At 45.9% G+C, this 16,294-nt stretch overlaps 1 protein-coding gene and 1 long non-coding RNA gene across 2 annotated transcripts in view; one reads left to right on the forward strand and one right to left on the reverse strand.

Annotated features, from left to right (window-relative positions):
* Positions 1-284: 284 nt before the first annotated feature.
* On the reverse strand, positions 285-2,017 carry LOC138152563 (uncharacterized). Its single transcript, XR_011166124.1, has 2 exons — positions 1,920-2,017; positions 285-1,831 (listed from the first exon to the last, which is right to left on the reverse strand). It is a non-coding gene; the product is annotated as an uncharacterized lncRNA (long non-coding RNA).
* A 53-nt stretch (positions 2,018-2,070) lies between these two features.
* SDK2 (sidekick cell adhesion molecule 2) overlaps positions 2,071-16,294 on the forward strand; it is a 479,875-nt gene continuing 465,651 nt past the window's right edge. Inside the window, exon 1 of the mRNA XM_069076864.1 lies at positions 2,071-2,520. Coding sequence (XP_068932965.1) covers positions 2,457-2,520 — 64 coding nt within the window. The 5' untranslated portion in view covers positions 2,071-2,456. The remainder of the gene's footprint in view (positions 2,521-16,294) is intronic.

Genomic DNA, 16,294 nt, shown 5'->3' on the forward strand with positions numbered 1-16,294 from the left:
CACCATATTTGGTCAAAGTGAGAAGACTGGAGGTCTGCAGGGAGGCCAAACTCCCGGGCTCTTTACATCAAATGTCTATGGTTCTCATTCCAGGGTCTTTGAGATTAATGTAACAAAATGTTCTAGACCTCGAGTTCTTAATGTTTTGTGTATGTGTCATAGACTTCCTTCTGATAAGAATTCTTTTAAATACATAGAGAATTACAAAGCATGCCAATTGCATTGAAAGTGATCAAAAAAAATTTTTTTAAGTTCAGGGATCCCAGATAAAGAGCCCATGTTCAACGTGGAGATTAATTTCTCTTTGCCAGAGAAGGGAATCAGAACAGCTCAGTAGCTGGGAATGGAGGGAAGGGGATCCAAAGAATGAGGGGTAGGACTAGATGGGGTGTCATACTCAGAGGACAGGAAAGACAAAGAGTTCAGAGACTAGACGCAGTGTATCTCCAGACCACGCCGACACACACAGGTCTTTTGATTTGCAACGAAAATAGCCAGACACAGTGAACCAGACCAGGTCCTTCAGAGGAACTGCTACAGCGCCATCACCTGTTGAGACTTCCAAACAAGGTAAAGGGGACCTTCTCTCCACCTAGCAACCCCCTCCCCTCCCCCCCCAACCTAGCTCCCCGGCGAGCAAATGCTTTGAGATGACTCAGGGTGGCTCCTTTGCCTTTTCCTGAGGGGGGGAGAGGGGCGGGGCGAGAGGTGACCGAAGCTCCAATGCCACGTTCTCGCGCCCCTTATGGATCCCAATCTTCTATTTTCCTGTTCCCTTTCCAAGTGTTTCCAAGCCTTTTTCAACAGGCATAGGAGAACTCTGCTCCTGACCTTCTCCTTTGGTTTCCCCTACCCTGTTGGCCTTGGCTTGTCTCCGCCATGCCATTTCTTACCCAGGCATTAAGCCTAACAGGGCGTGTGTGCGGAGGTGGGTCCCCCCCTTAATGGACTAGGGCTGAAATTGGGGGAGGGGGACATGCCGGGGGCCTGAGAAGGGCGAGAATGGGAGTGAAGGTAATGCAGCGCTCTCCCTGGGTTCGAAGTGCCCCACAGCACGAAAGCGGATTCCTGAGACGCTGAGGCCGTGGCATTGGAGACAGATTGTGTCTGTGAGGGGCTCACTGCCGGCCCCCTGGCCCTCCTTCCTCCTTTCTCTGTGCGCGCAGGGTTGCTCTCCAGTCGTGGCCACAGGGTAGCGCTCGGCGTCCCCTCCATCTCTCCCTCCGCCTCCCCCGAGCTCGTCCCCGGCTCCGGCTCCCCCCGCCGCCGCTCCCGGCTCGGCAGAGACTCGAGCCCCAGCTCACATTGCAGTCGAGGCCAGGGAAGAGAAGAAGAGCGACTGGAAAGGACGAGTGGCTCCGCGGCGGCTCGGCGGCAGTGGGGACAAAGCTGCTTCTCCTCTTTCCCAGGGGGCGCGGAGCCGGCTGCGCGCCTCGCAGACTACAGCTTTGTCTTCTTCCCTGGATCTGTCCTCTCGGGCTGGGGCCAGGGACTCCAGAGGAGGGGAGAGCCGGCCGTCTCGCTCCTCCAGGCCAACGGGAGCGCTCAGTTCCCTCGGTGCCGGCCCGGGGCGCGCCCCTCGGCCACACCAACTTACCCTGGCAGCATCGGTGCTGATCTGGACGTGATGCAGCCGGAGCTCCGCACCGGGCTGGAGAACGTGCAAAGTTTGCTAGCCGGGTAGGCGTGGAGCGGAGAGCTTGCTCCCGGCGGCTTCCTTCGGCGTTACATCCACCGGTGAATTCTCTATTCCAAACGGGTGGGGGTGGGGGCGCAGGAAGAAAAAGGGAGTGTTTTAAGTCGAAGTGGTCTCTGCCCAACTTGATGCGTTCTGCAAAGTTAAAGAAAGAGAAGGAAACTTGAAGACTTGGATCGATGTACTAACCTACCCCTAAATCCCGGCACCCCTAAAATATCACCTTCACTCTGCACCCACCCATCCCAGCCGGTCCCCGCCTCCTCCCGGCTCGGGTAGTGGGGCCAAACATTTCAAAGAGCGTGGACTTCGCCTGGAAATACGAACCAGGGGGCGGGCGGCCGTCAGGCGGAGGGGGCGGGGGGCGGGGGGCGGGCAACGTGGCCACTGGAGGAAGTTTCTTAAAGTTGTCCATTTCTCCCAGAGCTGGAGCTGGGGCTGCTACCCTGCTGGAGAGCAGCCGCGGTGGCACTGCCTTTTGGGGGAGACGAGGACTGGAAAGGAAGTGCTCAATATCAGTAAGGAGGTGGGGGGCGGCTAACTCTCCCAGCCCCGTCCAACCCCTTGTTGCTCTTTGTCTTCTGGGAGATTGAGCTTGGAAGAGACAAGGGGTCACCCGTTCTGTCCCTTCTCTCAAGTATACGGCCCCTAATTGATTCGCCGTGGGAAGAAGCCGCGGGGTGGCGGACCCCGCGAGGATTATAAAACGTAAAGAGGCGAGCTTGGGAAGCCCGGAGGGGCACCTCGACGTCCCGACATCATGCAAGAACTCCTGCTATGCACCCTGCTGATCCTGCTGCGGATCCGTACTGCCGGAGCCCAAGGTAAGAAGGCATGTGGGGTTGGGGGGACTCAGCGATGGATTTAGCGGGCGCCGCAGAATCCACCCGGGGGCTCTCCAGGTCTGGGGTATGAGACCTCTGTTTGATTGGAAGAGATCTTTCTGGGGCGCCTGTAATAAAGGAAGATAAGGAGATCAGAGAGCTAACAAGCTGAGACTTCACCGAGAGGCGGAGAGAAGAGCCCCTGTCTCTGAATTGAACTGGACTGGGGCTGGAGGTTGTGGGGGAGGCTGAGGGATGTTGAGGCTCCCCGCTTCCGAATCCTCCCCAGCCCCAGTTCCTGATGTAGTTCTTAAGGGCTGGAGTTCAACCAGGACTGGAGAAGAGCGGAGTTGGGGCAGAAGGAGCGAATTTATGCCTCTAACCAGATCCGAGGCTTCTTCCAGTTCTGGCCCCTGAGGCTGGGAGAGCTGGGATCTCCCTCCTTAGAGCTGTGGCATTAAGGGGAAAACAACCTGTAAACAGCTCTACGACCTCTCTGTAGTCAGGCCACTGGATGGGAGGGAGGCATAAAAAGGGGGTCCGTCGGTCAGGTCCATTATATCAAAAGTCTGCCTTTTCCTCCATACTCAGAGTGTGATCCTTGTACATACATATATACCCCCACTCCTTCTCATCGTCATAGTGTATGCTGACTGAATCCACAGTGTGTGATCTCAGTATGCACAATAGCTCTCTGTAGCTTTCTCTCTCTATATATATATCCATCCATACACACACTCACTGATGCATGCAGCCACAAGATAGTTAGGGGTCTCTGAGAAACCTTTCCCCTGTACCCACCATGACATCCTCCCCGCCACCCCGTTGCACTCTGTCTCCTGAGTTGCATTGGCCTTAATGTATATAGACATTAAATGATCAACAAGTATTTATTAATTACTTCCTATGTACTAGATACATATTGATTTATGGAGGGGGAGGGAGATAAGAAGTTCTGTCCTTGGTATACCCACGACCGAGGAAGAGCCTTAGCTCTCAGACTACTCCTGTATCTTCCTGGAGAAATGGGATGGGTGGGTGTGTCTGGTTTGGTGGAGGTTGTGAGAGGATTACACTTAGTGTGCCTCCTTTCTCTCCTCCCTAAGTGAGAGAGATTGTGTCTTTGAGGTGAACGTATCAATATCTGAAGGGCATAAAGAGAAAAGAAAGTAGACAAAGAAAAAGATGAAAAAAGCAGAAGCCTTTAGCTCCTTGTTGCTTGACCTTGGGAGAAAGTATAAAGTATTGTGTAGGTTAAGGCCCAACAGCGAGTATTTTACACAAAAGGTAACTGGATACCTCCCCTGTATCCGGCAGATCCCCATGTCCCTTCTTCTCCGGGGAGGAAACTGTGGATTCAAGGGTGAGGGAGAGAGGGTAGCAAAGTTAGGATGTTGTCCAAGGAGATCTAGGAATATAGGGAAGAGTTGACATAGAAACCTTCTTTCTCCCCCAGCCCTAATGATGATGAACTCAGCTACAATGAGAAGGGATTAAATGAGAGGGGAGGAATTGGACATTTGCCCCCACTCAGAGTCCTCAATTACAGTCTTTAAAAACAAAATCACCTCTTGCCAAGAGCAAGTTGAGTGGCCTGGAGGATAGAGGAGGATTGCTGGGAGGTGGAGATGGGGAAGAAGGAGTGGGGATGGGGGAGTGGGAACTTAATTATGCTCTTTTCAGTTTTGCCTCCTGACTGCTGCTTTTAATATTGCTGCTAACCATACAAGGCACTGAAAGTGACACCTCCCACAATCACCCCTGTGTGTTTCTTTGTTGTTCAGTTGTTTCTGACTCTGTTACTCCATTTAGAGTTTTTGTGGCAAAGATATAGGAATGGTTTGTCATTTCTTTCTCCAGCTCATTTTACAGATGAGAAAACTGAGGCAAACAGGGTGAAGTGACTTGCCTAGAGTCACACAGCTAGGCTATGTCTGAGGTCAGATTTGAACTCTTGAAGATGAGATGGATTCTTCCTGACTCCAGATCTGGCGTTCTATTCACCTCTTTGCCCCTATGTTTCTACTAAGACTATAGGTGTCACCACATTCAGGTCTTTAGGTCTTTAGATGTTGGTGCTGGGAAGGACCTAACCTCTTCATTTGACCTAGAAATTCCTTTCCAGAGAAGGGGAAGTTACTTGTCCAGGGTCACTCTCATTTGTCCAGCCAAGCTCTACTTAGTCATTGTTCAAGCCTTGATTGACTCAAAAAGAATTCTAAATGATTATTGTTTCTGTTCTGACCAAAAACCCTGAGGGTCTTCTCCCAGATCTTTTTTTTTTTAAGAGGCTATTCTTTGCCTTGTTTGAAAATGCCAAGGTCCCCAACTCCATCCTGAGCCATCTCCTGTTGTCCTGATCCATATCTGGCCACTGGACACATATGGAGTAGAAAGTGAGCAGGCCAGTTAGTGGCATAGTTGGAACTGGAAACCAGATTTCCAGATGGGGAGTTCTATTCTTTGTACCACCATACTGCTTTGTTGTTGTTGAGTTGTTTCTGACTCTCTGTGACCCCGTTTGAGGTTTTCTTGGCAAAGATACTGAAGGGCTTTGCCATTTCCTTCTCCAACTCATTTTACAGGTGAGGAAACTGAGGCAAACAGCATTAAGTGATTTGCCCAGGGTCACACATCTAGAAAGTATCTGAGGCCACATTTGAATTTGGGAACATCTATCTTTCTGACTCTAGGCCCTGCACTCTCTCCACTCTGTCATGCAGCTGCCCATACTGCTTAGGTCATGTCCATTGAATTACCCAATATTTCTAGGCTCCCAGATATAAGATGTGGAATCCTGTGGCTACCTGTTACCCCATTCCTAGTACTAGATGTGTGTGTGTTCCAAACTTCTCTGCAGCCATTAAGCCATAACTGCCTTTTATATTAACCCCTATCCCTATTCCTCTTTTAATGTCCATGACTGCTATAAAAGACTAATTGGTACCAGCCTTGGTTGTGTTCTGGTCTTCTCAAGCCCCTTTCTTAAAAGGACCCTGAGGATGAAAGAACCAACCATGGCCAGAGGAGATTGGGATCTGTCTTGGGATACCAACCTGTGGTTTAGATTCTGTTCAGAGAACCTCCAAGGGCTAAGATCCCTGGGGAAGAGAGTGAGTTGGATCCATGGCTAGGTCCCCCGTCTTTCTAGCTCAGACCGCTTTACAGAGATGAGATGACAAGGGTGCCTCATACCTGAAAACTGAGAAACTTATTTTAGGGCACAGTGCCCTTTAGAAACCTTCATGGTGGCCAAGAAATAGTATTTAGTATGTGATTATTCTGTGTCAATCATTTTCTTAAGGGCTGGGGATACAAAGAAAGGGAAAAAACCCAACAACCCCAAAACCCATTGTCCCTGCCCTCAAGGAGCTTACATCCAAATGGGGGAGACAGCATACAAGGCTACTCTCCACATCCTTGGGCCCTATTCACTTCTACATCTTGGCCTCTTCAAGGACTGCCCATCATTTCTCACTGATGTAGTGATACCAAGCCGCTGCCCCTCTTAATGCCTCCTGAAGGAGAGGCTTTCCCTTTCAGAAGAGGTGCAGGTTGGATTGACTCACCATCACTCCTGTTTCCCTTGTTTCCTACCTTTTTGGGTGCCTTGTTCCCTGAATCCCCTGCTGCTCCACTTGTGTTCCCTGACAGTATTTTCTAGCATCAGGAACCTTTGCTCTCCTTCCATTTGTCTGCAGGGCGGCATGCCTCCTTCTCTAGGAAATTGGGGAAACTTTCTTCCATCTCTGGGTTTGGGTCAAAGGGCTGTTGAGTAACTGCACCGAGGTTACTTTATTCTTCTGCTTTTTGTGGTTGGTGAATGAAATCAAGCACTGTAGACCAAGGAAAGAGAAAAGGAATGCTCCCACCCGCTCTGAATCTTCCCCTTGTAGAGCTGGTGAAACAGAAGGGCACCTTCAGGGTTCAGGTATAAGAGGAAAGGGGGAATGTGTCCCATTTTGAACAATTAACTCCCATTTCTTTGTCACCCTTAGAATTTACTAGGTGCTTCCCCCACAACAACTCCCCATTGAATTAAGGATTATAAAGAGGATTATCCCTACTAAAAAGATGAAGGAACTGAGGCTAAGAGAATTTAGATGAATGACTTACCTAGGGTAGTAGATAGATTGCCAGGCCTGGAGTCTGGAAGACTCATGTTCCTGAGTTTAAATCTGGCCTCAGACACTTACTAGCTGTGTGGCCCTGGGCAAGTCACTTAGCCTTCTTTGCCTCAGTTTCCTACAGTTTCCTCTTCTGGAAAAAGAGCTGGAGAAGGAAATGGCAAATTACTCCAGTGTCTCTGCCAAGAAAACTTCGAATGGGGTCACAGCAAGTCAGAAATAACTGAATAACAACAATAAGGCCACTCTTTAAGACTAGAAAATTTTGGATCTGCCAAGCTTACTGGGGTTGGGACACAACTGAAAAACTACTGAACAGTAATCAACACTGGCTTCCAGGTGTTGTCCAGGTCTCTCTTCAGTGTCTGACTTAGTTTTTCTTTCCACCTCCATCCCTGCTAGAAGGTTTCACTACCCTCTGATCACCCTTCTCTGATACTTAACTGGCTGTCTGATTGTAGGCAAAGTGTTTGAGTACTCTGAGCTTCAGTTCACTGGTCTATAAAGCATATCTAATGCTACTTATCCTAATTGTGGGAGAGTTGTTTTGTAAACCTTAAGGTGCCAAAGGTCAAAATGGGCACATCTCCCTCTCCCTGAAACATACACACCCTGAAAGTTCCCTGCTGTGAGGCATTGCCTTGGCCTCTGCAAGATTCACCTGGGTACTTGTTTTCACTTACCTCTGTCTACTCCGATGCTCATTCAATGCCTAATAATAACTCCCATATCTATAGCTCTAAGTTATAACGTTATATTTCTAAAAGTTCTGTAGTTCTTTAAGGTAAGAAATACATTTTTGAATAAATGAAAAATAAATAATTTATTTTGTGTTTAATGTGTGCCAGCCACTGTGCTTACCATTTAGGATGCAAATAGAAAATTGAAACAGTGACTGATGTTACGGAGTCACATTTTCATTAAGAGGGATAAAGAGCTGCAGGGAAGGTGGATAGGCCATCTTACTGGGAGGATTGTTGTTAGGCACTCTCTGCTCATCTATGCACCTTGAGGAGTCATATCATAGTGGCCAGAGACCCTCACCTCAGTCTCCTTCTGTAGGGATGGGGATGAGAAGGACCAGCGCACAGCTGGGAGGGGGCATCTGGTATCAGCAGCAACAAGGACTAGATTGGGGGGGGGGGGAGAGGGCTCCCTGCAGCCTGCTCTCCCTGGATCCCATTGGGATCAGGGTGTCAGTAGGGCAACTTCCTCATAACTACCCTATTTGATAACTAATATTAGTATTGCTAACTTCATTAAAGAATAGAGACCCTGATGCCCATTGTTTTACCAACAGCAAATATTGGAGCTAGGGCTCAGACCTTGGTCTTCAGAAGCACCGGTCTAGTTCTCCTTCCATTACTGTACCCTTGCTCTCATGTTCAGGGAGAGACAGAGTGTAGAGAGTAGCTTGACCCTTTCAGCTTGATTCCACTACCTGGACCAGCCTTGGGAGAGGGAATTGGATACATCCAGTGACCAGGGGAGGAAAGGAAGGAAGGAAACAAATATTTATTAAGTAAATAAAATATTATTAAAAAGTAGGCTTTCTTTTTTTGAAGGGCAATGGGGGTTAAGTGATTTGCCCAAGGTCACAAGGCTAGTGAGTGTGTCAAGTGTGTGTGTGTGTTAAGTGTCTGAGGCTGGATTTGAACTCAAGTCCTCTTGACTCCAGGGCCAGTGCTCTACTCACTGCACCACCTAGCCACCCCATGTGCCAGGCATTTTGCTAAGCACTTTACAAATTCTATCTCATTTGATCCTTGATACAACCCTGGGAGGTTAGTTGCTATTATTATCATCCCCATTTTTCATTTGAGGAAACTAAGGCAGGCAGAGGTTAATTGACTTATCCAGGGTCAAGCAAATAGTAAGTGTCTGAGGTCAGATTTGAACTCATGTCTTCCTGACTCCAGGCTCAGTGATCTATTCACTAAAACACTTAGCTGCCTAGGAAAGAGGGACAGGAGGAGGAGGAGGGAGGGGAAGATAGAAGTCAGAAATAATTTTGGAAAGCTGTAGCCAGAGATGCTCCTGGTAAACTCCAAAACAGTAAAATTTATTGTTGAAAGCTAATCAAAATAAAACTCAAATGACCCACAAGGGGAAAAAAAAGAAAGTTTAATTATAGAAGGCAGTTAAGCTATAATAATTAATTACTGATGGCAAAAAAATACCTTATTGATTAGACCCTCTTGCTAATTAATGAGGCTGTGTGTGTGTGTGTGTGTGTGTGTGTGTGTGTGTATGTGTGTAGGGCTTGCTTACATCTAGCTAACCTGTCACATGTCTGATGTCCTCCCAAGCAGTGTTGCGGTATGGGGCCCCAGCCCCGTAGCCATCCCTCTCTTTAGGATGGCTATCTTCACCAAACTTTGGTGGCATACTGGGGGATGGGGAATGGGTTTGGCATTTTGCTGATGGGTTGGCCCAGTTTGGTTGACAAGGGGAGTCACTTCCATTACTCAACTTATAGGAGGTCAGTCAGGATGATGTTGTTCAGTCTTTTTCAATCATATCAGACTCTTCATGACCCCATTTGGGGTTTTTCCTGGCAGAGATACTGGAGTGGTTTGGCATTTCCTCCTCCAGCCCATTTTACAGTTGAGGATACTAAGGAAAATAAAGTTAAGTGACTTGCCCAGGGTCACATAGCTAGTAAGTGTCTGAGGCCAGATTGGAATTCAGAAAGATGAGTCTGTCCACTCTATCTACTGTCACTTAGCTTCCCTTCAGGATGATTTATTACATCAAAACATCTACTGAGGCAGAAGGGATAAATTACTATGGGCGTCTCCATGTTGTCCTCTATTGAAAAGATAGAAAGGGGAACCAGGAACCTTGAGCCTAAGCAAGGGAGGATGTTGGTCAAATAGCTTGCTGTAGGCCTGTTTTTATGAAAGTGCATGGAGAGTGAAATCATAGGAACATGGGACTTAGAGCCAGAGAGGGTCTTACATTCCCCTTTTTGCCATCGAGGAAAACAAAGCCCAGTGAGGGGCATTAACTTTCCCAAGGTCACTAGATAGTAAGTAGCAGAGACAGGCCTAGATCCCAGCTCTTCTGGCTACAAATCTAGTGCTCTTTCCACGTCCCTGCCCCCCACTCGGACTCCCAAAATAATGTATTGATCTTTAGGCTGCTATGCTGATGGCAAGCCACATGAAAATGCCTTTTGGGTCCTAGGGATTTTAGGTAGAAGAGGAGAAAAAGCAAACCTAGTCTGTATCCCTGGAACAAAGGCCTGTACTTTGGCCAAAGAATTCCACTGATTGGCTGAAACACTCTGCTTTTGTGGCCTCCCCTCTCCACCTCTCAGGGGTGGGATGGCATTGAGTTAGGGGGTGCACTGAGTGTGACTGTGCTCTGTCTGAAGGGAATTTCCATTCCCTGCTCCCCCAGAGCATGTCGCCACAGATGGCTCCAGAGCAGCCTAAATCGGTAGGAATTAGTCATCGTAATTTGGGGCCTTGGGATGCCAACAGCAGCTACTGCAGGCAGCAGCCCCAACCACCTCATCATGGAAATGAAAAGGAAAACAAAGCCTGGGGCTGGGGCATCCTCTCTGGTGTCATCCAGCCCTCCTCTTTGGGGTCTCCTTTCCCCTTGGGCTCTATAGAAGGTATAGAAAGGGGAGACTCTGTCTTAGGCAAAGTTGCCTGGGCAGTTTTATTACTCGGGAGGGTGAAGGGGGAGAGCAGTGAGAGGTAGAGGCTAAAGAAAGAATCAAGAACTACCTCGGAGTCATGAAAATACCTGTGCATAATTTTGCTGCTGTGATCCCCTTAACTGTGGTGGCATGGCATTGGTGGGAAAAGAAACCCTCCACAGCCAAACACAGCCCTCATCTAACTGAGCATTGATGATGCTCAGTAGCAAAACCAGTGAACAAAAGTGAACTGGTGGCAGTCCTTAAAAGTCTTGTCCACAGTATGTCAAGAATTGGGTATAGAAACACCCTTCCAAAAAGCAGGTTGCAACCCATTTATCATTAGTAGATAAGTTAAAGAGTTTCTTGGGGTTCAGAACTTGCTAATTACTAATTTCTAGTTATTATTAATAATAATTACTAATGTAATTAATTAGTATTAATTACATTAATGAGTACAGTACTTATTATAGTTAATGAGTACCAGACACAGGATTTGAATCCAGATCTTTTAAATACAAGACTGTATTCTATCCCCTGTAATGTGCAGTGTCTTACAAGGGTCTTCCAATTAGTGAATTCACGTTGCTTCACATTTTTGTAGTGCTTTGGGATTTGCAAAGCCTTTTTTCTCACAACAGCTCTCTAAGGTAGGTAGCACATAGATTATTGTCCCCAGCATATGGTGAGTGAAACTAAGGCTTAGAAAGATTAAATGACTTGAATAAGCCCAGTAAGGGACAGAGTTGGGTTCCAAATTTAGGTGTCCTGATGATAGGTCCCATGCTTTTTTCCTGTTGTATTGCTATGCTACATTTACACAGGATGTCCCTTATATTGGGGCAGGAGTCTGAACTCTGTTCACTTTACACAAGCCCATACCCTTTTCCTGGAAGAGCTATAGAACTGGGATTTAGGGAGGACAGTTTTGGGGATATACTCTTCTCATGGCTTCTGCCATGTCCGGGATGGTCAGATCTGAGTAGATTCCCCCCCCACCCCCCTGTTATCTTTGGTGGGGTCAAGGGGAACTTAGGAGAGTATCTTTCCCTCTTTTTCAGTGCCCGTCTCTCCAGATAGTAGGATTAACTATGCTCAACCTCTGCAGTTATCTCTTGCATATTACATTCTGGGATTCATCTTGAGAGATCTGGACAAAGAGAGAGGAGAGCACCAGCACCAGCACTGAATGCAGAGGTTTAAGCAGGGCTGGCTCCCTGTGCTATTTCAGATCACTTCTCTGCTTCTGTAGATCCTGCCTTGAGTTTCTTCCTATTCTAATTCTACTCAGATCTGCCCATCCCTTTGGGGACTTGAAGCTGCCCTACCCTTAGTCTTTCCTATATGTCCAAAGATCTTTATTGCTGCAGTGGTTTGCTTTGTATATATGGATACCTCCTTCTTTCTAATTTTTGACTACTGTCAAGCTTCTATATAGAGCTTAATATATAACTTAATATGTAGAATATAAGGATATCAGAATGCTTAAAAATTATCTGACTAGAGACAACTTGATGGTGCTAAAGCTCCTAATTCTAAACGAATTTTCTTGTAAAATATAATCTCAGAATGATATCAAGGTCATATAACCACTTGCTGTCCTATGACCTCTGACACCAGCATGCCCAAGAGAATAGGGAAGGTCTTAGAGAGTGTTATCTCTAATCTTGTTAGAGTAATCTCTACTCAGATCTTTGGTATCTCTTTTACCCCAGACCTCAAGCAGAATGTGTCATAACCCAATGCATAATCCACAGATATATACAAGGAAAACCGCTTTTTGCTATAAGGAAGTCTTACCAACATACACTTCTTCCTTCTAAAACTTCTGTAGGACGATTTAATACTAGCCCAGAAACTTGGGTCTCCTTTTTTTTAAATTTTTGTTTGCTGCCTTCATTTTGGATTGGGTGGTCTAGTATCCTCATGAGAGCCTTTGAAAGAAGCTGGTTCTTTCTTCCTTCCAGTCTTTTCTGTTTTCCCCCTGTACTGTCTTCTCTGCTCATCAGTAGCTGGATGCACCAGAATAATCTGATACTTTTGGGGTCATCTAATACATTAGTGGCTGGCCTGCCACAGACCTAGCAGCATGAGTTGCTTTTAGGCAGAACAGGGGGTATGGAGGGGAAGAAGGGAGATTAAAATTTGATGCTGTCTAGGAAGCTATTAGTAGCCCAGAGGGGTGATGAAAGTTTGATAAAGGAAGGAAATATTATTTGCAATAATGCAGACCATTTAGGAAGGTCAGTTCTGGTCTGTCATTCTCCATCTGTAGGGCACAGGTGGGCATGAGAGTAGTGCCATGGCCAGCAACCTAGACACATTCCCTCCTAGGCAGTAATTATAGCAGGTCTATATGGTATTTTAAGGGTTATTTACATTTGTCATTGTTGTTCACTTACTTCAGTCATTTCTGACTTCACTCTTTTTGACCCCCATTTGGGGTTTTCTTGCCAAGATACCAGAGTGGCTTGCCATTTCCATTTCCAGCTCATTTTATAGATTAGGAAACTGAGGCAAACAGGGTGAAGTGACTTGCCCAGGGTCACATAGCTAGTAAGTGTGTGGCTGGATTTGAACTCAGGAAGATGAATCTTTTTTATTTATCTATTTACTTTTAGTTTACAACATTCAGTTCTACAACCCCTTGAGTTTCAAATTTTCTTCCCCTTCCCTTCCCATGGAGGCATGTAATCAAATATAGGATCTATAAATACCTTCACATTAAACATTAGTCAAATTGTAAAGAAGGATTATAACTAAAGGAGTGAACAATGAGAAAGAAGAAACAAAACAAAACAAAAAAAAGAGAGGAAGTAGTTTGCTTCAATCTGCAATCAGACTCTGTAGTTCTTTTTCTGGATGAGGATATCCCTTTCCATCATGAGTCTTTTGGAGTTATCTTATAACCTTGCATTGCTGAGAGTAGCCCAGTCTATCCAAATTAGTCGTCACACATACAATGTGTCTGTAATTGTGTACAAAGTTTTCCTGGTTCTGTTCTCCTCACTCAGCATCAGTTTATATAAGTCTCTCCAGGTTATTATGAAATCTGTCTGCTCCTCATTTCTTGTAGCACAGTAGTATTCCATTACATTCATATACTACAACTTGTTTAGCCGTTCCCCAATTGATGGGCATCCCCTTGATTTCCAATTCTTTGCTATCACAAAAAGAGCTGCTATAAATGTTTTCATACATTTCTTCCCACTTCTCTGATCTCTTTGGGATACAACCCTAGAAGTGGTATTGCTGGGTCAAAGGGTGTGCACTTATTTATAGCCCTTTGGGCATAGTTCCAGATTGCTCTCTAGAATGGTAAATCAGTTCACAACTCCACCAACAATACATTAGTGTTCCAATTTTTCCATATCCTCTCCAACATTTATCATTTTCCTGTTTTGTCATTTTAGCCAATCTGACTGGTGAGATGTGGTACCTCAGAGTTGTTTTGATTTGAATTTCTCTAATCAGTAGTGATTTTGAGCATTTTTTCATATGCTTATAGATATCTTTAAATTTTTCCTCTGAAAACTGCCTGGTCATATCTTTTGACCATTTATCAGTTGGGGAAAGATGAGGCTTCCTGACTCTAGGCCTGGTGCTTTATGCATTGTGCTGCCTGGCATTTATATTTACATACATTATCTCATTTGATACTTTTTTTGTGTTTATGGGAAGTGGGTAATTTAGGCATTATACCCACTTTACAGATGAGGAAATAGGTTTAGAAAGCAACCTCCCAAAGTCTTCAGGTATTTGAACCCAGGCCTTCTGACACCAAGTCCGGTGCTCTACCCGGGTATTTGTGTGGCTGGAGAGAAGAGCCCCACTTGTTGCTTGGGGTGGGGCAAGGGGGTTGTTCACACATGGTTTTACTTCTTCTAAGAGCAGTTCGTTATCATGTTGAGGCATAGCAAGGACCGAAGAATACAATCATGTCTCACATCCAGGCTCCACATCAAACTTGGTAGTAATTACCTCCCAACTTTGAGGGCTTTAGGGGCTGTGGAGTCATTGATTGCCTCATCAAAATTAATGTGTTCTGCGAGATCATATTCCTAGATCCCTGCTCAACTCTGAGCCCCCTAAATAAACTTTGCAGATCTTTTTTTTTTCATTCTACACACAAAATAAATGCTGACCAAGTAGAGTTTGGAAAGCCTCCGAATCTCTTTTGTATTGGATGGCATTCCATCCACAAAGAGGATCCTCCATGGGGCCTGTTTTCCTTCCTTCCCTCTTTGTTGTACGTCTGCATGTGTTCTTAACTGTGACCCCTTGGATGCTTGTGAGCTTATACTGTGACACATGTGATTTGAATTATCACAATATAAGAAAGCCGGGCCATGGAGCATATAAGGATTTTTCTGGCATTAAAAATAGGCACATTTATAAAAGTCAGCATCAAAAGTGTCCCTTGTCTACCACCCTGTGTTTTTACCCTTAAGTAACTGCCTGCCTTGCTGAATCTTGGCCCTGGCCCTGGCTGTGGGGCTCTCTTGTGAGCACCAAACCATAGGGACCCAGGCTCAGGCCTATAGAGCAGTGACAGGCAGTATGCTGTAATGGGAAGAGCGTAGAATCTACAATAAAGAGAATTCGGGGTTAACATCCCAACTCCAAGCCTTATTGAGGCAGCTAGATGGGCAGTGGATAGTGCTGACCCTGGAGTCAGGAAGACCTGAGTTCAAATCCAGCCTCAGATATTTACTAATTGTATGCCCCTGAGCCAGTCATTAAACCTCTTTTACTCTCAAGTGTCCTTTATTGTAAAATGGGGATAATAAGAGTACCTGACTCCCAGGGTTGTTGTGAGAATGAAATGAGATAATATTTGTAAAACTCTCTGCAAACCTTAAAGCTCTCTATAGATGCTATATAAATGCAAGATGGTGATTATTATATCAAGGTTGTTGGGGGGAAGCTATAAATATCATTCTTATAAAACTTATAGTAATAATAGCTACCAGTTATATGATACACCAAGGTCGAAAAGGCGCTTTGTGAACATTATTTGATCTTCACAACCATATTGTGAAGTGTTACTATCCTTATTTTACAGATGAGGAAACTGAGACTGAGAAAGTTAAGTGACTTAACCAGGATCTGATAGCTAGTAAGTGACTGAGGTTGGATCTGAATTCAGGTCTTCCTGAGGCTGTCTAGTGCTCTATCCATTGAGCTACCTAGTTACCTACCTTAATGCTCTCTAGAAATGAAAGTGGGGACCTAAGCCTACTGAGGGCTTGGCCATGGTTCCTCCAGGGGTCATTTCTTTGGATCCTCTCCCCTTTTCTCTCCTACCCCTGCCTTAGTTTTATGACCAGATACTCAGTCTTTTGTGAGCTGTTTAGTTTGAGGGATCAATGGTAGGCCTGTGGCCTCTACTTCTCCCTTCTCTCACATTTGCCTCCCTTAGGAAGCCTTGGCCTTTCCCCTGCCCCTCACTCCTGTCCCCACTATGCCATTGACACAGTGACCCTGCTAACTGCACTTCAGCTGGCAAGGGCACCAAGGGTACAGGATTAAAAAGGTCAAACTATTCTCCTGTACTAATTATGGGGATTAGGATTCTGTGACTGTGCTACAGGGCAGGAGCAAATGCAGAAGGTTTAAGGTGAATCTCACACTTGAGAGAAATGCTAATGGTGAAAGCTGAAGATGAAAGGGGGGCTGTGAGATAACTGAGGGTGACAGGAAATGATGCTGGGCTCTACATAGGCTGAGATGAGGCTGGCTCATGGTTCCTTGCATGACAGTGCTGCCCCAAAAAAGTAAGTTGAGATGCTCCTTGCCCACATGCAGAATGGAGATGTGGCTCTTCTGCCTTCCATGTAGATAGTTAGTCAGAGTAAACAAATAAGATAAAGCAAGAGACAATGAGATGACACAGTGGAGAAAGTGCTGGCCTGGAGTCAGGAAGACCTGATTTCAAGCCTGGCCTTACAGACTTAACAGTTGTGGAACCTTGGGCAAGTCATTTAACCTCTGC

The sequence above is a fragment of the Petaurus breviceps genome, unplaced genomic scaffold, assembly GCF_028583685.1.
Source record: "Petaurus breviceps papuanus isolate PSGF00001 unplaced genomic scaffold, PetGlider_PUasm1.0 90925, whole genome shotgun sequence".
In the NCBI taxonomy this organism is placed as follows: Eukaryota; Metazoa; Chordata; class Mammalia; order Diprotodontia; family Petauridae; genus Petaurus; species Petaurus breviceps.